The sequence below is a fragment of the Macaca mulatta genome, chromosome 1 (genome assembly GCF_049350105.2).
Source record: "Macaca mulatta isolate MMU2019108-1 chromosome 1, T2T-MMU8v2.0, whole genome shotgun sequence".
Classification (NCBI taxonomy): Eukaryota; Metazoa; Chordata; class Mammalia; order Primates; family Cercopithecidae; genus Macaca; species Macaca mulatta.
This window is the reverse complement of record NC_133406.1, coordinates 204488062-204512860: the sequence shown is the minus strand read 5'-3', so window position 1 is coordinate 204512860 and position 24799 is coordinate 204488062. Positions and strand designations below refer to the sequence as shown.

General features: G+C 43.8%; 1 protein-coding gene across 10 annotated transcripts in view; it reads left to right on the top strand.

The window, feature by feature from the left end:
* The window catches only part of THRAP3 (thyroid hormone receptor associated protein 3), a 105471-nt gene extending 80998 nt beyond the window's left edge, over window positions 1-24473 (top strand). For 4 of the 10 annotated variants that reach the window (XM_077993234.1, XM_077993244.1, XM_015135111.3 and 1 more), the window contains 10 exons: window positions 1834-2001; window positions 5681-6583; window positions 8367-9071; window positions 10698-10870; window positions 11554-11665; window positions 12786-12870; window positions 15482-15669; window positions 20019-20217; window positions 20689-20829; window positions 22915-24473. In XM_077993234.1, coding sequence (XP_077849360.1) covers window positions 1865-2001; window positions 5681-6583; window positions 8367-9071; window positions 10698-10870; window positions 11554-11665; window positions 12786-12870; window positions 15482-15669; window positions 20019-20217; window positions 20689-20829; window positions 22915-23136 — 2865 coding nt within the window. In that variant the 5' untranslated portion in view covers window positions 1834-1864 and the 3' untranslated portion in view covers window positions 23137-24473. 10 annotated transcript variants of the gene reach the window in all.
* The last annotated feature ends 326 nt before the right edge of the window (window positions 24474-24799 follow it).

The following is a 24799-nucleotide window of genomic DNA, read 5'->3' as shown; positions in this document are numbered from 1 at the left end:
GATAGTTTCACATACTGAGTTTTGCTCTGAAGAAACAAATAAGATATGTACTGGACATAGAGAATGACTGGGTGGCTATTTTTGATTGGGTGGTTAGGGTGAACCTCTGAGGAGATAGCTTTTGAGCTGAGATCTTCAAATTCTGAGAGGTAGGAAGGGAGAAATATTTGATTATTATTTTCCCTTCATAGACAAGAGGTGGCATTACTTGGCAGAATCTTGCTAGGCAGTGAAGTGTGATAGAATAGGCCCTGGAGTTTTGGCCTGGTTTGGCTATTAACTAGCTTTGTGATCTTTGACAGATTCCTTACTCTTACTGTCTTTGGTGGACATGTACTTTAGCACTTAGAGTTTTTACTGCTGGGAAGATGTCCAAGGCACTAATGGAGTATAAAGGAGAATTGTACCTTGTAGACCAGGCGTTAACTTCTCAGGGCAACTTAGAGGTGCTCTTCTTTTCTGGAGGGGGAGAAAAGGAAAAAGAGAATTTGTTTCTTGGTGGGAAAATGACCCTGAAAGCTAACTCTTTTCTTTTTCTTTTTTTTTTTTTTTTTGAGATGTAGTTTCGCTCTTGTCACCCAGGCTGGAGTGCAGTGGTGTGATCTCGGCTCATTGCAATGTCCGCCTCCCGGGTTCAAGCGATTCTCCTGTCTCAGCCTCCTGAGTAGCTGGGATTACAGCCGCCCGCCACTACGCCCTGCTGATTTGTGGTATTTTTAGTAGAGATGGGGTTTCACCATGTTGGCCATGCTGGTCTCGAACTCCTGACCTCAGGTGATCAGCCTACCTCAGCCTCCCAAAGTGCTGGGATTACAGGCGTGAGCCATTGCGCCCTGCTGACTCTTGTCTAATAAAGAGCTGGAACAAATTGAGGGTTCTTTAAAAATGAGTCATTTCATCTTTTTTTTTAATGTTACTTTCTGTTTTTAAAGTTTATTTAAACAAGGTGTTTTTTTGTAGAGGTGGGGGAATCTTCCTATGTTGCTTAAGCTGGTCTCAAAATCCTGGCCTCAGGCCATTCCCACCATAGCCTCTAGAGTAGCTAAGACTACGGGCCCTTACCACCACATCCAGCTAATTTAAAAATTTTTTACTTTGTAGGCCAGGTGCGGTGGCTCACGCCTGTAATCCCAGCACTTTGGGAGGCTGAGCCGGGCGGATCACCTGAGGTCGGTAGTTCAAGACCAGCCTGGCCAACATGGTGAAACCCTGTCTCTACTAAAAATACAAAAAGATTAGCTGGGCATGGTGGCACATGCTTGTAATCCCAGCTACTTGGGAGGCTGGGGCAGGAGAATTGCTTGAACCCGAGAGGCGGAGATTGCAGTGAGCTGAGATCGAGCCATTATACTCCAGCCTGGACAACAAAAGCAAAACTCCATCTCAGAAAAAAATTTTTTTTTTTTTTTTACTTTGTAGACACAGGATATTGCTATGTTGCCCAGGCTAGTCTTGAACACCTGGACTCAAACAGTCCTCCTACCTTGGCCTCCCAATGCCCTGGGATTATAGGCGTGAGCCACCATGCTCAGACACTTTCTCTTTTTTTTTGGCGGGGGGGGGAGCTAGGGTATTGCTCTTTCCTCCAGAGCTGCTGTACAGTGGCGTGATCACAGCTCGCTGTAACTTTGCACTCCCTCCTGTCTTAGCCTCTCAAATAGCTAGGACTACAGGTACACACCACCATGACTGTCTAATTTAAAAAAAAAAAAATTTTTATAGATGCGGGGTCTTATGTTGCCCAGATTAAAAGAAAGGTGTTTTTAAAATGTCCAGAGGTTCACATTTGCAAAGGAACTCACTCATTTGTTCTAATGCATTTTCTTACATAAGGTATAATTGAAAAGTGATCCTCTCTTCAGAGATGTCAAAAACAAACAAATCCAAGTCTGGATCTCGCTCTTCTCGCTCAAGATCTGCATCAAGATCTCGTTCTCGTTCATTTTCGAAGTCTCGGTCCCGAAGCCGATCTCTCTCTCGTTCAAGGAAGCGCAGGCTGAGGTAAGGGGGTGTGACTTTGTATATTGAGGTAATCATTGCATCAGTTGATGTGGATGTTTGAAGATCTTTTGTTAGACTTTCTCTGTGAGTGTCAAATGGACTGGGGGTTGGCTTTAGGTGCAGGGTTGGGCTATAAGATATTCCAGGTCTCTTTAAACGACAAATCCAGATCAGCTTTGATGGCCATGCTGATTGCCTGATTCCTTTCCTCTGCCAGCACATAGTATTTCCCACCCACTTTGGAAGAAAGAACGTTTTATTTTTATTTGAGCTGCTTGCTTCAAATCTCTATAGCTGATTATTTTTCACCAAAGTATTTTTGAAGGCCTGAACCAAAGTTTATTTGCATCACCGCAAATAAAGGATAGCTAAGAGGATTAATAATATGAACAACATGGCAAGGAAAAGAAGCTTCAACTCACTAAAATAAACTTTTAGAAACTTAACCAGGAGTCATTTGTATACAGTGTGCCAATTACTAACAAGCTGCATCTATTTAGTAAATGTATCTTAAAACTTCTTAAAAATCACTGTTGAAAACATCATTTTATCTCACTAAACATAAGAACACTTCTTTTGAATTTATTGCCAATATTCCCTAATTCAGTCAGTTTTCACACCTTCAGGTGGATTTCCCTATTTTAATTATGTCTTGGAATAGGATGCCAAACCTCCAGCGTCTTTCCTCTCTTGGTGTGTGTTGTGAGTTGGTTTTTTCATTCTTTAAAAGTGTTTTAACTTTCTTTTGTGGATAGATAAGAAGCTTTCAGTAGATACAAGTTTCTTTATGTGAGTTTGGGAAATATTGGTGTATTTAAATACTTAATAAAGGGGAATCTTTGAACATTTTCATTCTTTTTCTCAGAAGTATATTAGCAAGGAGATGATTTGTCATGTTTGACACTTGGAACCCCTGCTGTTTATTTCAGATGAGTATCTAGAATTTTTGTCTTAGATGAATTGATTATGAAATTTAAAATAAACCTCAGAAGTCAGTGATTAAACTTTTACTCTTGATGATTTCCAGAGCCCTATAGTACTTCTAAGGGGTCTATTAAACAAAGGATTGGTGGTTTTGTTTTTTACCATTTAACAAAAACAAGGTAGATGTTAAATGAAGTCTGTGAGAAGCCATCCTGAAAAAGTAGGTATGCATAGATATTGAAAAGGGAAACCCTAAATTTATCTACCTCAGGAAATTGCTTTTAAAGCCATGGGACAAGCAAGACTCTTAGTAACTCCTACCCTGTACCCAGAATCTTGATTTAGGGAGTTTAAACCTCAGTTTTAGCTCATTTGGTTATGAAAGATACCTTTTTAAAATTTAATCTGGTAACTAGAAGAAACTAAATAATGGGTTCAATTATTTACCACTTATTTACCAATTACTCAGTTTTGGTTGCATAGCCTCTATGCAACCAAAACTGAGAGACAAAATTGAATTGAATTGAAAAATGTTAACTAACTCTGAAGTATTTATGACAGCTGGAATTCTGGGCAGTTCTTTTCTCCTTGTTCTGCAAATCATTTGGCAGTTGCTCACTGACTTGGCAAATGAGGAAAAAATATTTTAGGAAGGCACTATGTGCTGGGGTAGGTCTAGAGATACTTTAACATGCTATCATGTACCTAGAAGAGACTTGTTCTGGAGGAATTTCTCCACTAGAAAGTATGCTTTTATACTTGATTGTAGTCTGACGTCTCTGTTTTTTAGAAACAGATAAATATGCCACTGGATGTTCAGTTTTTATTTCTGGCCTATCTGTTTCATGGTTTTTTCTTTTGTTTTCCCTCTCCTGCAAGGAAAGTATCTATCCAGAGAGTTTGAGAAACCATGCCTTTAAATTAACTAACTGCTGAGTTCTACAGAATTGGAGAAAATTGATTATTTCCTTGTATTTCACAGACTGTATCCTTTTAAGTGACATCTCTTAAATAACTTCATTTGCAATCTGCAGAGACTCATTTTCCTGCATCTGTGCAATGACTGCGAGTTTTGGATGCAGTATGCCCAGGGCCCTCACTAGTAATTGGTAACAGAAGCAGCAGTAGCCTATGAGGATGGGAACATGAATTAAACCCTCCTTAGTGCTGGTGGTGGATCACCTACCTCAAGCATAGCCCTTTAATCGGGTCATACTCACTTTCGTAATCTGCATCTGCCTCTCCCTTCTTTTCTTATATTGTTACTGTTTTCAAATGAAAAGTGTGGAAGGTAAGTTTTTTTTTTTTTAATTGTACTTAATTACAATAACAGCCAGCAGTAAGATATATCTTTGCCAGTTGCTCTTATTCATGGTGTAGATAAAAAATCCTGAGGACAGCGGGCAATAAATAGTGGAAAACCAATCCCACTTTATCTTTAGGTTAAATTGAATGTACTTTCTTCTTAAAAATACTGTTTTGTTTAGTTGTTAAATCCTGAAAAAACTGGTATATTTGTTAAATAGAGTTATTTGGAAAAACAAAAACGCATCTGTTACCAGTCAGATATGAGAAGGCTTGCTGATTAACTGAAGAGTTTTTATTCTATATGTAAAGAAAATACTATTTGAAATAGTTTTCTAGTAAATTTTACTTATTTCTAGCCAGCTGCTTAGGAGTAATTTTTTAATGTTAATGATCTATATCATAGTAGATGGAAAAAGTGGATCCAAGAACCCCAGTGGATTTTTACACCAACATACGTAATTTTTGGCTTTTTGATGGAAACAAAGTTCCTCATCGTTGACAAGCCTGATGCTCAGGAATGAACAGTTTTTTTTTTTTTTACCAAGTTAGGTTACTATCAAGTGCCTGTGGTTCTGGAAATTCACCTTGCTCTACCAGAGTTCTATATTGTTAACTGGAGAAGAACACAACACTAGCCTTCTGTGCACACCGGGGTGGTGGGGGGTTTTTTAGTTCCTCTTTGCTAACTTCATGTGTCCTTGGGTACCTTATGGTCAGATAGTGCCCTCTTGTGGCACCTATGTAAGATCATGTACTCAGCCACAGAAATATGGCCTAAGTAGTGAGACCATTTCCAGGTCCCCAATTTAAAAAAACAATACTGTATGTTTTGTTTATGTGATTTTAGTAAGTTCTTTTAAGCTTTGAGCAGATGCATTCTCCAAGTTTTCTTTGGTGTATACGTGTTGTAACTACACTTTTACGATCCCAAGCCTTAGTGGTATCTTAAGAAATTCGTCATGCACAAAACGGAGAGCTGACTAGGACAGGGTGTGAAGTGTTGCCACAGTGTGGGTAGGGGTCAGAGTACCTGTCTAGGTACCGCAGCTTGCAGTTTTTCTCTCATTTCCAATGACCTGCAGCCCTGTTAAAATCCCTGTGCCTGTGAAACTGTAAGCTATTATTATGGTATATTAAAATGGTCTTTGTGTAGTTGACTACCTTAAGAAAATGTTGATAGTTTCTCAGTCACTGTAGAAGTACTCCTCCATTTTAAATGTGCTGCAATATGAAGTGACCTGTGTTTCAGTTGTTCAAATGATTCTTACCCATGTTTTTGTACTTAGTAAGGGCCATACGTAGTGGGATTAAATATTTGTGCCCTTGCTTTGAAAACAAAACTGAAAGTGAGTGACACATAAGGGCAGGGATTTCAGAACAGATTTTTCTTGAATAAAAACACTTGTGTCAAAAATTCAAACATTTGTCTCTTTCCTTTCCATTCCAGTTCTAGGTCTCGTTCCAGATCATATTCTCCAGCTCATAACAGAGAAAGAAACCACCCAAGAGTATATCAGAATCGGGATTTCCGAGGTCACAACAGAGGCTATAGAAGGCCCTATTATTTCCGTGGGCGCAACAGAGGCTTTTATCCATGGGGCCAGTATAACCGAGGAGGCTATGGAAACTACCGCTCAAATTGGCAGAATTACCGGCAAGCATACAGTCCTCGTCGAGGCCGTTCAAGATCCCGGTCCCCAAAGAGAAGGTCCCCTTCACCAAGGTCCAGGAGCCATTCTAGAAACTCTGATAAGTCGTCTTCTGACCGGTCAAGGCGCTCCTCATCCTCCCGTTCTTCCTCCAACCATAGCCGAGTTGAATCTTCTAAGCGCAAGTCTGCAAAGGAGAAAAAGTCCTCTTCCAAGGATAGCCGGCCATCTCAGGCTGCCGGAGATAACCAGGGAGATGAGGCCAAGGATCAGACATTCTCTGGAGGCACCTCTCAAGATACAAAAGCATCTGAGAGCTCGAAGCCATGGCCAGATGCCACCTACGGCACTGGTTCTGCATCACGGGCCTCAGCAGTTTCTGAGCTGAGTCCTCGGGAGCGAAGCCCAGCTCTCAAAAGCCCCCTCCAGTCTGTGGTGGTGAGGCGGCGGTCACCCCGTCCTAGCCCCGTGCCAAAACCTAGTCCTCCACTTTCCAGCACATCCCAGATGGGCTCAGCTCTGCCAAGTGGTGCTGGGTATCAGTCTGGGACACACCAAGGTCAGTTCGACCATGGTTCTGGGTCCCTGAGTCCATCCAAAAAGAGCCCTGTGGGTAAAAGTCCACCATCCACTGGCTCCACATATGGCTCATCTCAGAAGGAGGAGAGTGCTGCTTCAGGAGGAGCAGCCTATACAAAGAGGCAAGTATCTCATTTCCCCTGCCTGGTTGTGTTTTTATCTCACTAGCTGGCAGTTTAATTGTAATGTGATCTAAGTTAGAGCTCTGATTAATGGTAAAAGGTAATCCCTATTTCCTAGACTTTTCATTAGTAAACATTAAAAGCATCACCCAAGGAAACCTTTAGGTTAACTCTAGCTTTCCTACCTTCCTGAATTTGTATTGCAGCATAAACTTTCTTTAGACTACTCTGCAATGATGTTTTCACATTTAAAATTTGCCTTGGATTCTACCAATGTAAGCCAAAGAACAGTAGAGATTTGTGGGTCAGCTATCAAAAAAAAGTATGGTCTTTGCCAAAATGAATGGCCATTGGAGCTCTTAGACCCTGTAGCACCCACCATCTACTATGTTCGATCTGCATCAGCCTATCATGGTGAAGAGCTGCACCCTCAATATCCTCCAGTTGAGGAGACTGGGCAGAATGGGAAAGGCCAAGGCTTAGTCCAGGAAGGCCTTGTTTTAAAACCACAAGGTGGGTGTATGTCCCAGTAGAAGCCAACACGGCTGCGTGTTAGGAGAGGACATGACAGTGCTTCCGTCTTTCTCCCCTGGGGGACACGGTGAGTTGGAACATGAATCTTTGTTTGTATGGTTGGATGGATTGGGATGGCAGAGAAGTTACAGGGAAGTTGCATTGGGACCAGGTTGTGGTCAAGAGGGACTAACCCAGCAAGTGGTTTCCCTTTTTTTTTTCTCTTTTATCGTATTTAGCATATTTTTTGATCCCTTGATTCTTCTTGGCTGTATTAATACAACTTTGACTTGATTATTAGGCTTTCTGCATTAATGGTACAGATGAGACGTTTTGAATCTGTACTTGGCTTCAGTAAATCTGTTTTATTTATTTACATTTTTATTTCAGTAGGTTTTTGGGGGAATAAGTGGTGTTTGGTTACATGGATAAGTTTGTTAGTGGTGATTTCTGAGGTTTTGGTGCACCCATCACCCGAGCAGTGTACACTGTACCCAGTGTGTAGTTTTTTAATCTCTTGCCCTCTCCCATCCTTCTCCCTGAGTTCCCAAAGTTCATTGTATCATTCTTATGCCTTTGGGTCCTCATAGTCTAGCTCCCAAGTAAGTCTATTTTAAAGCATAAGTTTTGTTCCATGCCAGGACTGTGAATCTTTAGAAGAATTCAGCATGAGCTCTGTTTTTCCATAAGAAAGAGAATGATGATTTTTGCTGCTGTCACCCTCTCCCCCATTAACATGTATTTTGTTTTTATTTGTGTTCACAGTATATTTCATATTTAGATCTTCTAGGTGACTTGAAGCAAATTTGAAGTCTCTTTTTAGACTTGTATTTCCAAATGTGAGTTGTATAAAAGCAAAACAGTCCAAGGTGTTCTATGTTAACTTTGCTGAAAGCAGATTTTAAGTGACTGAGTGAAGGTTGGGTAAGACCTTAGTTATTTTTTGCCCTAGATCACATTACAGGTAAGTAGGTTTTTGTTTTTGTTTTTTAGTATTCTAAAAATAACTTTTGCTGTTCTCTTTGGTTGCTTTTGTAAGACACAACTCCATGGATCATGTATTTTTCTCTTAATTGCCAAGTTCATAGAACTGTGAATGGTAGTTTTTCAGAAATTACTAGGAAGTAACCACGTAGAAAGTCCTTTGTTAATACTGAAATCCATAAGACATATTTTTTCAGAGAATCAAAACCAAAAACAGTAAGGCACTATTTTAGAGCAAGTTGCTTAAGAAGCCTCTTGTGTGTCTCTCTTGTGTTTTTATAACTAGGTATCTAGAAGAGCAGAAGACAGAGAATGGAAAAGATAAGGAACAGAAACAAACAAATACCGATAAAGAAAAAATAAAAGAGAAAGGGAGCTTCTCTGACACAGGCTTGGGTGATGGAAAAATGAAATCTGATTCTTTTGCTCCCAAAACTGATTCCGAGAAGCCTTTTCGGGGCAGTCAGTCTCCCAAAAGGTATAAGCTCCGAGATGACTTTGAGAAGAAGATGGCTGACTTCCACAAGGAGGAGATGGATGATCAAGATAAGGACAAAGCTAAGGGAAGGAAGGAATCTGAGTTTGATGATGAACCCAAATATATGTCGAAAGTCATAGGTGCAAACAAAAACCAGGAGGAGGAGAAGTCAGGCAAATGGGAGGGCCTGGTATATGCACCTCCAGGGAAGGAAAAGCAGAGGAAAACAGAGGAGCTGGAGGAGGAGTCTTTCCCAGAGAGATCCAAAAAGGAGGATCGGGGCAAGAGAACCGAAGGTGGGCACAGGGGCTTTGTGCCTGAGAAGAATTTCCGAGTGACTGCTTACAAAGCAGTCCAGGAGAAAAGCTCATCACCTCCCCCAAGAAAGACCTCTGAGAGCCGAGACAAGCTGGGAGTGAAAGGAGATTTTCCCACGGGGAAGTCTTCCTTTTCCATTACTCGAGAGGCACAGGTCAATGTCCGGATGGACTCTTTTGATGAGGACCTTGCACGGTGAGATGTGCTTCTTCTTAATCCTCAGTGCTTTAGTGGCCTAAGTGGTGTCTCCTAGCCCTTCTCCCTGGGGACATTCTGTTGTGTTCCCCCTGCTGTCTTAAGCTTCAGTGATGATACTTTCATGTCCACCTGTGTTCACTAGAGAGTATGTGTCACGGAGTGATTGTGTGCTTTGAGGGGGACAGTATCCCTGGGGTGATGAAGTATCTCTTCAGTCCTTAGTGACTGGCTCACTCTCTGTTCATCACTACACCCCCAAGTCCAATACTGTTTCTTGTGTTTAACATAGCTTTGCCTGTGAAGCCATCCTGGATCCACTTCTTCGTTCCTAGCTGGGTCACCGAAGTCTATAGTATAGCCCTTCCCCATCAGATAACGTAGCAGTTTTATTTGTATTTTATTTTATTTTTGAGACAGTCTCTCTCTCTCTCTCCTTTTCTTTTTCTTTTTTTTTTTTTTTTTTGAGATGGAGGTCTCGCTCTCACCCAGGCTGGAGTGCAGTGGTGCGATCTCCGCTTACCACAAGCTCCACCTCCCAGGTTCGTGCCATTCTCCTGCCGCAGCCTCCCAAGTAGCTGGGACCACAGGCGTCTGCCTCCACGCCTGGCTAATTTTTTGTATTTTTGTAGAGACAGGGTTTCACCGTGTTAGCCAGGATGGTCTCGATCTCCTGACCTCGTGATCCGCCCACCTTGGCCTCCCAAAGTGCTGGGATTACAGGCGTGAGCCACCGTACCTGGCCCAGAACCTCTCTCTCTCACCCAGGCTGGAGTGCAGCGGTGCACTGTCAACTCACTGCAACCTCTGCCTATCGGGTTCAAGCGATTCTCCTGCCTCAGCCTCCCAAGTAGCTGGGATTACACGCGCCTGCCACCACACCTGGCTAATTTTTGTATTTTTAGTAGAGGCTGGGTTACACCATGTTGGCCAGGCTGGTCTTGAACCCCTGAAGCCAGGTGATCTGTGTGCCTTAGCCTCCCAAAGTGCTGGGATTACAGGCATGAGCCACTGTGCCTGGCCACAATTTTAGAGTTAAGGAAGGCAATACATCTACCGCCTGTCCCCTAAACTTTAGGAAAGAGTTGGGAGGCCAAGGCTAACTGGTTTTTTACTTGGTGTAAACTACTCAGCCAGCTGGAAGTCTATGGGAACAGCATTCCAGCCACACCCCACTGCCGCTTCATGACATCACCTCCCTGAATCAGGCCTTGGCTGGTCATGCTAGCTGATCTTTTTATTGATTGATTGAGGTGGAGTCTCAAACTCGTGGGCTCAAGTGATGCTCCTGTCTCTGCCTCCCGAAGTGTTGAGATGACAGGTGTGAACCACTGCACCCAGCTGTAGTTGATCTTTTAAAATACTTTCTCATTTGTTGGATGTGTTAAAACCAGCAGTGACTAAGGTTTAACACTTCACTCCACTTGAAGATTCCAGTAAAAAAGAAGAGAGAGAGTTTGGATATCCTTTTCCATAGTTACAGTGCATTGAGGTTACTTTCAACTTCGGTAGGAAGAAAAGAAGTTTATGGATAGATTTAAAACTCTTCAAAAAAATATTTTTATGGTTTTAATGTTCTTTCTGTATATCATGTTCTAATTGGGCCTCCCCGTATTTCTTTTTCAGACCCAGTGGCTTATTGGCTCAGGAACGCAAGCTTTGCCGAGATCTAGTCCATAGCAACAAAAAGGAACAGGAGTTTCGTTCCATTTTCCAACACATACAGTCAGCTCAGTCTCAGCGTAGCCCCTCAGAACTGTTTGCCCAACATATAGTGACCATTGTTCACCATGTTAAAGGTGAGTCCAGACCCTGGCCTGCTTCAGGCTGGTGTTCCACACTTAGAAGAAGGATGAGTGGGTGGATAAGGAGTTTTGGGGGGCCCTGTATCTCATCTAAAGGGCCTTTGAAGCTAGGGGCTGGCTTGAAGGAAATTCTGTTCAGGAAGCAGTTTCCATGTTTTAATTGCAGAGCTTAGCATTTTGAAATGCTGGTAACCTGTGACCAAGAGAACAGATTAAAGCCAATAGCAAAATGACTTTTCTAGCATCTCTGTCTTCTCTCCTCTAAGTGATCTCTTACGGACCTTGTGGTGTGAATTTCTTCCCCCAAAGTATTCTGTCATCCCCCTGGGCAAATGGAGTTGGGCAGGTTAGGGAATGGCTAAGAGAAGTGATGGAGAAGCTGGGTTGGGCCAGTTGGCAGGTTCCATCTGAATATAAACTCAAGCAAGAGTTGGTGCTGTGTTTCTGAGGAGAATAAGCTTCAAGCTTCTCTGTCCTAAGACATGGGAGCTACAGTGGAAATCTAATGCCCAATATGGGACTGTTTGAACCAGCCATTTTTCCTTCCTCTTCTCAGTGTATTTGTTGTGTGGATCTAACTACTTTAGTTGCATCTCTGTGGTTACCGGTTCCTGCAAAAGAGTTAAAACATTGTGTCTGCCTTTGGTAACATACTGTGTTTCTTTTAATCCCAACAGAGCATCACTTTGGGTCCTCAGGAATGACATTACATGAACGCTTTACTAAATACCTAAAGAGAGGAACTGAGCAGGAGGCAGCCAAAAACAAGAAAAGCCCAGAGATACACAGGTAAGGACCTTGGCCTTATACTGGAGGTTGTAATAAAAGACTTTGTACCAGACATTAAACTCACCGTTTTAAATTCTGCTGCTAATGCACCTTTAATACAAAATTTACGGTAACATCCTTCAGACTCTAAGAGAGCTATAGGCATTTATATTTTAGAGTGTACAGGACATGCTTTGGGACAACAGTCTCTCACATTGGGCCTGAGGAAAACAGCTCTCTTGACATAGATTAACTCCTGTATTACTGGGAGCTGGCAAATGTTAGCCTGAAATTACTGTGAGTAGGTAGAGTAAATGCTAGTTTCTTTTCTTTTCTTTACTTTTTTTTGAGGTAGAGTCTTGCTCTGCCACCGAGGCTGGAGTACAACCAGGCTCCCTGCAACCTCTGCCTCCCAGGTTCAAGCAATTCTCATGCCTCAGCCTCCCAAGTACCTGGGATTACAGACGTGCGCCACCATGCCCAGCTAATTTTTATATTTTTAATAGAGACAGGGTTTCACCATGTTGGCCAGTCTGGTCTCGAATTCCCAACCTCAGGTGACCTGCCCGCCTCAGCCTCCCAAAGTGCTGGGATTACAGGCATGAGCCACTGTGCCCGGCCTAATGCTAATTTGTTTAGGCAAACCCATATATTAATATTTCATGGTAGTTCAGTCATGGATTAAATCATGGTAGTTGGATTCCTTTGGAAGAATTTGCCTGGGGGCTAGAGGCGGTAGCTTGTAGGATTGTCTCAAAGAATTTTAAAGCCCAGCAGGTTTAAAGACTATTCCATTTGGTTGTGGGAGTCAGTTCAGTGGATAGGGACTAGAAATAAAGTTGGCCTTACCTTTAAGGCTGTGGGTGAGTCCATCTTTCTGTGTGTAGCAAAACCGGGAGAGAACAAAAACCTCTAACTTGTGTCACACTTTGGGAACCTGGGACTCTGTGTGTGTGTGTGTGTGTATGCCTACGGGACAGTATAAGTATGTAAGTAAAGAGTAAAAGTAATACATATATAAGTCATGAAACATAAGGAAAAATAATGCCTGTGAATCTGTTACCCAACTTAGGAGCTAGAATATTACCAGTATCATGTTCACACAATGGAATACTATATTGTTTTGTATTTTCAATTTTAGGAGAATAGACATTTCCCCCAGTACATTCAGAAAACATGGTTTGGCTCATGATGAAATGAAAAGTCCCCGGGAACCTGGCTACAAGGTGAACTGTTGATTTGATCAGTAATTCCAACAAAATGAGTGCGTTGGGCATGAACTTGACAGAAATGTGTTTGTTTAAATTACTCTCTACTTAAGTTTGTGTTTTTCTTTTAAGGATGGGCATAATTCTAAAAATGAACTACAAAGGGTTAATTTTTATTAAATGTATCAACAACCTTTGTGAAGTGGTTAGAATATGGTAAATGACCCCAAAGTCTATTGAGGTGAGCTTGAGAAAAAAAAGAGAGGAGTTTTGGAACAAGTGCCCATGATGAGAGAAGAAACTTTTTGTGATATTTTTCTGCTTGTAAGTATTATCAAATCAACTGTATACATGCACTATTTCCAACCATGATTTCAGAAAGACATGCATGTCAGAGAAGAGTGAAATATTCATGTCTTAACTTAAGTAGACTGTTTTTAAACAGCTGGTCCAGTTTTTTTTCCTAACATTGTACCATATCTATCATCTGTCAATTACTGTTAAACATTACTTTGATGGCCCAGCTACATTTGCAGTGATGTGCACGTAAACACTGTTATTAAGAAGTTAAAGCTTGTATACAATTTTTTACTGTGAAATAACTAAATTGGGCTTTAAAAAATCTTAGTATTTATTGATCTTCATTCACATATACAGTTGACATTTAAAATTACAGATGGTTATTCCAATGCTGCTGAAACCTTTTCTAAAAAAAAATTTGTCTTGTTGGTTGAATGTGATGAGAGGCGCTCTTGGGCAGTCTCTCTTCTCTCCCACCCCTCTTTCCTCCTCCGAGTACCCCTTCTCCAGCTTGGCACTAGCCATGTAAAACCCAAGGTTTTCTTTAAAAGATCAGAAGATATCTTATCCTCCATGCCCTAAAAAGCCAACCCCTGGGAGCAGTGTTGCATTTGTCTTTTTGTCTTTTTTTGCTCATTGGAGGATGCAGAGGCCCAGTTCCCTCTGTTAGGAAACAAATTAAGTGATAAAACAATAAACGGCCGGGCAAGGTGGCTCAAACCTGTAATCCCAGCACTTAGGGAGGCTGAGGTGGGCGGATCACCTGAGGTCAGGAGTTTGAGACCAGCCTGACCTACATGGTGAAACCCCGTCTCTACTAAAAATACAAAATTAGCCGGGTGTGGTAGTGCATACCTGTAATCCCAGCTACCTGGGAGGCTGAGGCAGGAGAATCACTTGAACCCAGAAGGTGGAGGTTGCAGTGATCCGAGATTGCGCCACTGCACTCCAGCCAGGGCAACAATAGCGAAACTTTGTCTCAAAAAAAACAAAAAAAAACAAAAAAACTATAAACCTACTTTCTGCCACTCCTGCTGTTAAACTTAATTTTTTTAAGTTTAGTAGTTCATGTATATAAATTGTTAATGCAGAGTGAACTGCTCATTTCTTCCTCCCTGAGTTACCTCCATGAGACAAATCTAGTGTGGGATGTCCTGGAACTACCATGCATCTTTGCCCCCACTGAGTTTCTCAAGAATTGTTGAAAGCCTTTGCTACAGTGGTCTGGGCAGGTGTGCTGTTGCTGCTGCAAAACATACCTTCGTAGCTGTACTGCTTAGGAAGCTAGCAGAGAAGTTTTTTCCTTCCTTCCCTCCTCCTTTCTTCCCTTCCTCCCTCCCTTCCTTTTTCTTTCTTTCTTTCCCACTTCCCCTTCCCCTTCCCCTTTCCTTCCCTTTCCTTTCACCTGGTAATACCAATTTATGAATTCCCTATAGTTTTTAATATTCCCTTTCTAGAGAAATTTCTCAGCATAACTCAGGGCTTTGAAGGCTGCTTAAGTCTTCCATTGTCCCTCTTTGGACTCAGTACTCAGAGATAATTCCAACTGGAGGATAAGCCATGCATGGATACTACAGTATAGGTAGGGGAAGGTGAGCATTTCTACTCTCAGTGGTGGCTAAGCCTGAGCCAGCCCAACCACCTACTTTTCCAGAGCTAATTTTAGCCTTCTCAACATTTTTATTTTATTTTATTTTATTTTATTTTATTTTATTTTATTTTATTTATTTATTTATTTGAGAGAGAGAGAGTCTCGCTCTACTGGCCAGGATGGAGTGCAGTGGTGCGATCTCCGGCTCACTGCAACCTCCACCTCCTGGGTTTAAGCGATTCTTCTGCTTTAGCCTCCCTAGTAGCTGGGATTACAGGCACATGCCACCTTGCTTGGCTGATTTTTGTATTTTTAGTAGAGAACAGGGTTTTGGTTGTTGCCCTTGCTGGTCTCGAACTCCTGAAGTGATCTGCCTGCCTCAGCCTCCCAAAGTTCTGGAGTTACAGGCGTGAGCCACTGCCCCCGGCCAGCCTTCTCAACTTCTAAACTAGCCAGAGTCATTACTGGGCCAGAAAAGAAACAAAGTGAGATCAATGCATAGCATTTTCAGAAGGCCAGCATCATTGTTTTGGAGAACTGGCTTGGGTTCTGTGAGGGATCCTTATGGAGTAACTTCTGTGGGACATCCTGCATCCCTTCCAAGGTTGGGTGAGATGCCTCACATTTCCCAGTGCTTCCTCTGCACCCCTCCATTGGAGTAAAAACCACAGTTTGTGGGATGGTTGAGTTGATGGCTCTCAATCCCAGAAACCTTAATTTTGACTTATCTTTTGATAGGCTGAGGGAAAATACAAAGATGATCCTGTTGATCTCCGCCTTGATATTGAACGTCGTAAAAAACATAAGGAGAGAGATCTTAAACGAGGTAAATCGAGAGAATCAGTGGATTCCCGAGACTCCAGCCACTCGAGGGAAAGGTCAGCTGAGAAAACAGAGAAAACTCATAAAGGATCAAAGAAACAGAAGTACGTAAGCCCCTGTCACCCCTTTTAGACTCTTAAGTTTCTTGTCTGCCCCCTTTGGGCTGTACACCAGAACTTTCAAATCAGAGGAGTTTAGGGTTAGTAATTACAGCAACCTGTTTCTTCTTTTAATCCATGTAAATGTCAATAGGGTCCCTAGTTTGAAAACAATTTCTGCATCAAAATAGTGTGATCTTTGTCCAAAGAAGGCTTCATGACAGAAGTTAATCTGTTAAATTGACCACAGGGATGGTGTGGAGAATCATTAGAATCATTTGGGAATTCCTTTTGCAGTTTTAGATGTGCCTTTTTTCATCACACATTTTCATGGGGAGGTTGTATTATAGAAATGGCCCAAAGTCATTGTCAAGTAATAACACTGTTTAGTCAAAGAAACAGGGTGGAACTAGATAGGACATGATTGTTGATCTTAAGTGCCTTTTAAACTAGTTTTACAGACAGTTCCAGGAGAGGTGTTCCAGGTACTCCTTAAACAAAGGTGGCATTGTTGAACTTTGTGGGGCAACATTCGTGCCTATGTCCTGATGTTTCTGTTTATGTTTTTGAATGTTCCATGACTTTTAATCATGTGTCACAAAAAGTAGCACACTTGAAGCCCCATACCTTCTGGTAAGAAGCAACACTTCTGCTGATTCTGAACTTCAGCTGGCAAGCTTTTATTTTTTTGAGACGGAGACTCACTCTGTTGCCTGGGCTAGAGTGCAACTTCCGCCTCCCTGGTTCAAGTGATTCTCCTGCCTCAGCCTCCTGAGTAGCTGGGATTACAGGCGCCCACCACCACACCCAGCTAATTTTTTGTATTCAGAGATGGAGTTTCACCATGTTGGCCAGGCTGGTCTTGAACTCCTGACCTCACTATTCACCCACCTTGGCCTCACAAAGTGCTGGGATTACAGGTGTGAGCCACTGTGCCCGGCTGTGTTTTTGTATCAATTTTCTGATAACCCCTTGAGATAAGTTGAACAGTTGGTGTGATGCCCATTTTGCCCATTTGAAAGATAAGCCAAGCTTAGAATGATGTGCCTTACGATTACAAGTATTGGGCGCGGGCCCAGTGGCTCATGCCTGTAATCCCAGCACTTTGGGAGGCCGAGGCAGGCAGATCATCTGGTCGGGAGTTCAAGACCAGCCTGGCCAATATCATGAAACCCTGTTTCTACTTAAAAAAAAAATTAGCTGGGCATGGTGTTGCGCGCCTGTAGTCCCAGCTACTCCAGAGGCTGAGGCAGGAGAATCGCTTGAACCTGGGAGGCGGAGGTTGCAGTGAGCCGAGATCTCACCACTGCACTCCAGCCTGGGCGACAGAGGAGACTTCATCTCACCAAAAAAAAAATCACAATTATCAGCTGACCGCAAACACAGATCTTTTTGTTCTACTTTGTCTCTCATTCCAGTGTGTTACTTATGCATTAGGAGCCTTGGCAGCTTTCAGGGCTGCCCATAGATAAAGAACCTGCGAATCCTCAGCAGGGAATGGAAGTAGTAGTACAGTAGTGCCTGGGCTGCCACTTAGAAGTGGAACATGAACCCCTCAAGCGTTTCAGAGTTGAGTCTGGATAACTAACTCTTGATTTCCTCTCCCTGGAACACATGCCTACCTCTGACTTGCTATGTGACTTTGAACGAGTCCCCTGCAAACCCCGGTATTCTGTGATTTTTTTTTTTTTTCTCCGAGACAGAGTCTCACTCTGTCGCCCAAGCTGTAGTGCAGTGGCGTGATCTCGGCTCACTGCAAGCTCTGCCTCCTGGGTTCACACCATTCTCCTGCCTCAGCCTCCCGAGTAGCTGGAACTACTGGCGCCCGCCACCACGCCCGGATAATTTTTTTTGCATTTTTAGTAGAGACGGAGTTTCACTGTGTGAGCCGGGATGGTCTCCATCTCCTGACCTCGTGATCCGCCTGTCTCGGCCTCCCAAAGTGGTGGGATTACAGGCATGAGCTACCACACCTGGCCCATTTGGAGATGGAGTCTTGCTCTGTCGCCCAGGCTGGAGTGCAGTGGCACAATTGTAGCTCATGGCATCCTTGAACTGCTGGGCTCAAGTGATCCTCCTGCCTCAGCCTTCCAAGTAGGCTGAGCTAGGAGTACAGATATGCACCATGATGCCCGGCTAATTTTTTAAATTTTTTTTAAAGACAAGGGCTGGCTATGTTTCCCATGCTGGTCTTGAACTCTTGGCCTCAAGTGATTCCCACCCACCTCCTTGGCCTCCTGAAGCATTGGGATTACAGGCATGAGCTGCCACACCTGGCCCGTTTTGAGACAGGGTTTTGCTCTGTCACCCAGGCTGGAGTGCGGCGATGATATCACTGACCTACTGCAGCTTTGACCTTCTGGGCTCAAGTGATCCTCCCACCTCAACCTCCCAATCAGCTGGGACTACAGGTGTACACCATCATGCCTGGCTAATTGTGTATTTCTTACAGAGTTGAGGTTTTGCCATGTTGCCCAGGATGGTCTAGAACTCCTGGACTCAAGCAGTCTGCCTACCTTGGCCTCCCAAAGTGCTGGGATTACAGGCATGAGCCACTATGCCCAGCCAGAACTTTTTTTTATATAACTGAAGAATGACTTACCCAGGTCACACAGCTAATAAGAGACAATGCTGGCCAGGTGTGGTGGCTTACGCCTATAATCCCAGCACTTTGGGAGGCCGAGGTGAACAGAGCATGAGGTCAGAAGATTGAGACCATCCTGGCCAACATGGTGAAACCCTGTCTCTACTTGAAATACAAAAAGTAGCTGGGCATGGTGGTGGGCGCCTGTAATTCCCGCTACTCAGGAGGCTGAGGCAGGAGAATCGCTTAAACCCAGGAGGTGGAAGTTGCAGTGAGCCAAGATCGCAGCACTGCACTCCAGCCTGGAGATAGAGGGAGACTCTGTCTCAACAACAACAAAAAAGAAAGACAATGCTAAGACTCAAATTTGAGGCCTTTTGAGAGTTTTGTTTTTTTGGTTTTTTGGTTTTTGTTTTTTTTTTTTTTTTTCCTTAAGGTAGAGTCTCACTCTGTCGCTCAGGCTGGAGTGCAGTATGATCTCGGCTCACTGCAAACCTCTGCCTCCTGGGTTCAAGTGATTCTCCTGTCTCAGCCTCCCGAGTAGCTGGGATTACAGATGCTTGTCACCACATCCAGCTAATTTTTGTATTTTTAGTAGAGATGGGGTTTCGCCATGTTGGCCAGGCTGGTCTTGAACTCCTGACATTAAGTGATCCAGCCGCCTTGGCTTCCCAAAGTGCTGGGATTACAGGAGAGAGCCACTATGCCTGGCCAGAGAGTCTTATTTTTGAAAACCTCTTGAAATAGCACGGATGTTTAGTGGGGTCACAGTTGAAGTTATGTGAATCCTATGACAGTAACTTAGATTTCCCCTTTGTATGAGTAAGTATGTGTAGGTGAGGAGCAGGGAGCATGGTACCTTTCATAATGGAAGACTGAGGGAGGGAAAGACAATGATAGGTTACTGACATTTGGCTGGCCCTGCTACTCCTCTACTCCTGGGATCCTGGCCTTGCTGCCCCCTAGAGGTATTCAGTAACCTCCACTATCACATGGCAGGGCTGGTACTGACCTTAGTACATAGACAGTGACTCATGGTACTAAGATAATTTGCCCTAGTCTGTAATTTCCCCCAGATGAAGGAAAGGGAAGGGACATAACTCTGGGAGAGTTACGCCAGATCCTAGGCTTAGTGACACAACCTGTTTGAGCTCAGTGGGAGGTAATATGTGGAGTCGTCGTATAATTAGAGCTAGGTTAGAATCCGGGCTCTGCTTGGCTCTCTCACCTGAGCCTCCTACCTATAAAATGAGGGAAATAATACTGAGTCATATTGCCCTTTACTGCATGCCAGCTATGTTGGTATAAAGTGTTTAAACACATTGTTTATTTAGAGAACCCTATAAGACAGGTAGCATTCCTGTAAGAAATAAAAGTAATAGAAAGCACTAACCGATGATAATATACAGAGCTATTTATCTGGCCCAATACCAGATACTTCGGAGCTCTCAATATAGTGTTAATTTCCTTACCAATTCATGCCTGTATCTTAGACTGAGCTACTGGAGGCCATGGACTGTGTTTTGTTCCTGCTTCTGTGTATGTCATATGTTTATCACAGACTCAGATATAGATGTGTCACTGAACATGACTGACAGAATTGAGGGGAAGTATCTTGGGTTGGTAGGTTGGGGGTGAGCTGGTTTTATAAGGTTACTCATCATTAGTTTCTTCATCACAGGCACACTTTTGATTGTCCTGTGCTTATCCATGAGGCCCCAGCCAAGCAGTGTCCCCTAGAAGATGATTGATGGCTCTTCTCTTTTCACAGGAAGCATCGGAGAGCAAGAGACAGGTCCAGATCCTCCTCCTCTTCCTCCCAGTCATCTCACTCCTACAAAGCAGAAGAGTACACTGAAGAGACAGAGGAAAGAGAGGAGAGCACCACGGGCTTTGACAAATCAAGACTGGGGACCAAAGACTTTGTGGGTCCAAGTGAAAGAGGAGGTGGCAGAGCTCGAGGAACCTTTGTAAGACCCTCCCCTCTCCCCCTTTCTGTAAGCTCCTTGCTCCTACCAACTCTGATTATGTTTCATCAGAATACCAGTTTTGTTGCCTTTGACATAAGTAATCCAATCCAAAGACCCTGGAATCTTTGGTTCTCCTTCCCACATTTCCTGGCCTTTCCGTTTTTTGTTGCTTTTCTGTTCATAATCACTTAGCTAGAAAGCCTCTTACAGCTTCTGGTCTCAGAACTTCCCCCACTTACTTCGACTACTGCTGTTTATAGGGAGGCCCTTGGGGCAGGTTTGTCCTCTGTGTAGGCTACAGACTTGAAATGAGCAGAAAGGGAATGGCTGGAAACCAGCTGACCAGCATATGACTGGAAGACAGCTGTCTGTTCCACACCAGAAAAGTGTTTGAACAGAAAGCAGGGGGGTTTGTTCCCCATTCCTGGCATGATCCTTTGTTCCTTTTTCCCTCATTTATTGCAATAGCAGTTTCGAGCCAGAGGAAGAGGCTGGGGCAGAGGCAACTACTCTGGGAACAATAACAACAACAGCAACAACGATTTTCAAAAAAGAAACCGGGAAGAGGAGTGGGACCCAGAGTACACACCCAAAAGCAAGAAGTATTACTTGGTATGTGTCTGGGGATAACCAGGAAGGGTCAGAGGGCCTTTGACACCCACAGTAGCTGATACCAGGCCTTAATTAGTTTGTCCAAAACTGCGATTAAATTTATGTGCAGGAATATTGCACTGGGGTGTGCTAACTGGATGGGTGTCCTCTAGAGAGGCAGTCCTGGTCTTCAAAGGGTTTATCATTGAAGATGTTTATGGTTTCCAAGATAAGCAAGAAGCATTGGTCTTGTCTTTTTAGTCTGTGAACTTGTTTTACTGCTCAACCACCACCCCACCCTCAGTCTCCCTCATTCCTGTGGATAGAGCCATAACCCTTCCCCAATGCTGCTGTTCCTCACTGCCACTCCTTCATGCAAGAATGACAAGAAAGACAGCTCAGGATCTCTTTGAGGAAAGGGATGTCTCTCCAAAATGAAATGCCACTGGGGCTTCTCTCATCTAAGCTGTTAATCATTCCCCTGCACTCTGGGCCTCCTTCAGATTAGAACTTTTATAGGCTGAAGTACCTGGCCTTGAGTGAGCACTCTTGGCCTTGGTATGTAACAGCAGGGCGAAGATCCAGGCCGGTGTGAGTGTTATAACTAAGGTAAAGGAGCAGCTGAATCTCCATCACCTGCTAGAATGGCTGGAATGAATCTGTATTGTCAGTTGGACAGCTAGGAAACAGGTATTGTGTTTCCTGTGCATGGCCACCATCCCTTTTCTAGGGTTGCTGCTGCTGGTAGCTGCTTTGAGGCTACTAGAGGACCTTTGAACTTATCTCTAGGGAATTGTAGTTGGATGGGCCCAGGTTGGGTGCTGGAGTGGGACTGCTGTAGGGGAAGGATTAAAGGCCATCTCCCTTGCCCCATCTGCCACCTGAGAGAGTATTGCCAGCCTGATTCATTTAGTGTGAACAAGCAGCCGTGGTCAGAAGAAGCTGACACTTCTGCTGAGCTGAGCTCCAAGAGCCTAAGACCCAAGCTTGTGTGGGGGGTGGTTTAGGTTCTGAAGTCTTGGGGCTGATAAGGTAATGACTGCTGGTTTTCAAAATGTTTTCTCATTCATTGTTTGATTGGATCCCTCCTTCTGTCTCATGAGATTGTCAGAGCAAGGATTGTTTGAAATGTAGGTTAATCCTTTCCTTGAACTAAGTGAAAAAGAAAAAAAAAAATGAAATGTAGGTTAAGTGTTCTTCCTACTTTGTCACACTGCCTCCTTGCATAAAACAGGGGAGATACAAAATGAGAGTGGAGTTGGAGGGTCAGGAAGAGCCCCAGCCCCAGCATTGGATTCTGAGCATTTGGAGTGCAGTGACACTATCTCGGCTCACTGCAGCCTCTGCCTCCTGGGTTCAAGCGGTTCTCCTGCCTCAAGCCTCCCGAATAGCTGGAACTACAGGCACACACCCCCATGCCTGGCTTTTTTTTTTTTTTTTTTTTTAATATTTTAATAGAGACAGGGGTTTCACCGTGTTGCCCAGGCTGGTCTCGAACTCCTGAGCTCAGGCAATCCGCTCGCCTCGGCCTCCCAGAGTGCTAGGATTATAGGCATGAGCCACTGCACCCAGCCGCATTGCCTCCTTTCTTAACTGCTTAGCAACCCAGTTCACATGGAGTTTCACGTTTTGGTGTGATTGGCTTTCTCAGACCCATCCTTTGAGAGAGGATATACTAAATCATATGGAGTTGCTTAAAGTTCCTAAGCTTTTTCCTCGTTTGCAGAGTGGGAGGTGATAGGATAGATAAGAGGATTAAATGAGATAGTATATAAATGTCTTACTTCAGTGCTCAGTGACTTTTTTATTTTCCTTAAACTATGAAGGGTTCATGCTCAGTGAATCATCATCATCATCGTCCTCATCATTATTACAATGCTCAAGCTGTTACCTTAAAATTTCTAAATCACTCAACTGATATTCTTGTGGATCTGAACCACTGGCATTTTTGGAGCAGGGGACAGGGAGAAGTGCAGAAAAGGAGCAAAAGGCTGGGTTTAGGGCACAGGTTCTTTTGGGAAAGGCACATTTGGGTGGGTGCAGAGGAGAGAGCTCTGGCCACATCTTACTCACTCTGGCACTGATGGCAATTTTCTTTCCCCTCAGCATGATGACCGTGAAGGAGAAGGCAGTGACAAGTGGGTGAGCCGGGGCCGGGGCCGAGGAGCCTTTCCTCGGGGTCGGGGCCGGTTCATGTTCCGGAAATCAAGTACCAGCCCCAAGTGGGCCCATGACAAGTTCAGTGGGGAGGAAGGGGAGATTGAAGACGACGAGAGTGGGACAGAGAACCGAGAAGAGAAGGACAATATACAGCCCACAGCCGAGTAGGGGCCACCATTGACGGGATTCCTGCCCAGGGGAGAGGGGCACTGGGAAGATGGCTGGCTTAACAGAGGAACCTCAAGAAGATTGCGTAAATCCTACCCCCACCCCCCACCAGCCGTGCAGATTGTACTACCACAAAAGGCATCCCTGGCACTGTCTCCCACTGGACAGAGGAGGCTGGCCGTGGAGCCCGGGGGTCAGGCCCAGTTCTTGAGCAGAACACAACGCATTGGGCTTTCGCTGTTTTTCTCATTTGTTGTTGGTGTGTGGGGGTGGGGGCAGGGGTAGGGCGGGAGAGCGATGCTTGGATTTTTGTTTCCTATTAGAAACCAACAGTTTTGTTCTAATTTCTTTTCATTTGGAGCTAAGAGGACTAATTCGATGATTTTCAATCTCTTCTCCCCTGTCCTGATTTTAAAAGCCCTTCTTTTTTTTTTTTCTTTTTTCTTTTTTTAGGCATATGTAGTAATATTAGAAACATTTAATTTGGGAAACTTTGATTCTTGAAAGAGAAAACAAAGCATGTGAATAAACTTTGAAGTGTTCACCTCAGTTTGGGACCAAACTGCTTGGCTCTTTGTAAAAACCGGTTTTGTATGTCAAGGAGGAGTTTAAGGCCTTTCCGACCACCTTGTGTTCCCCTTTTCTGCGCAGCCATGTATCACGTGGAGTTGCTCCTAACCACACCTCACGTGCCCCTGAGCCCTATTTCCTGATTTCTTCTGGGCTGGACTTCCCTATTCTCCACCAGCAGCTCCAGTATCCCAAACTTTCTAGTCCTGCTGATCCTCCCAGCAACGGGGTGGAAACTGGAGGGCAGTGTCTGGTCTGTTTTCTAAGAAACTTATGAATTCTATTATCTTTACAAATATAAGATGAGAAAATTTTTTCAATATTTTTTATTAATCTTTTTATAAAATGAAAAGAAACTCCTGTGATCGATTAAGGAAGGTGGTTATGGCTGGGTGGTTCATGGGGTTTTTTTAGTTTTTTTTTTTCTTTCTTGTCTTTAACCTTAAGCTGTTTAAGTTGAAGCATTCTCAGATGTTTGGGGGGAAACATCCTCTTAAAATGGGTCCTTGTGCTTGCCTTCTGGGGAGGCGGTCCTGAGCAGGTGAATCATAAGGCATTTATGCATATGTTATATGCGGACTGCACCCACCTCTCCCCCCAGCCTTTGCCTCTTGGGTTGTTGTGCTGCTTTCCCCTTACTTTGCTACATTTCTATAGTTAAGTTGGTTTTACTTGAATGATTCATGTTTAGGGGGAAAATGAAAATCTCCCTTAAAATTTGTTTCAACTCCTCCTGCAAATAAAATAAATGAAGTGGCAGATGTAAACGGGCTTTGTTCATTGTCACCCTGAGTGTGTGTGTGTGTGTGTGTTGAGGGTGGTAGATAACTTCTCACAACAGTTTCAGAAAACCTGAAAGACAAAGGGCCTGTGGGGCCTTGCGCAGGCTGCTGAAGTCCCAGACAGACACAGTCGTTCCTGGGAGGAGCATTGTGTACCTTGGACACCCCAGGAGAAACAGATTTTTTCCGCTAGTGTCATAGGCAAGGACTTTGGCTTCCTCCGTGGTGGTGGGGCAGGGGTCAAGGGATGTGGTTAGTAGGCTCAGCCTTCTACCTGAAAGAGCCTATCCCACATGGACTGGCCATAGGTG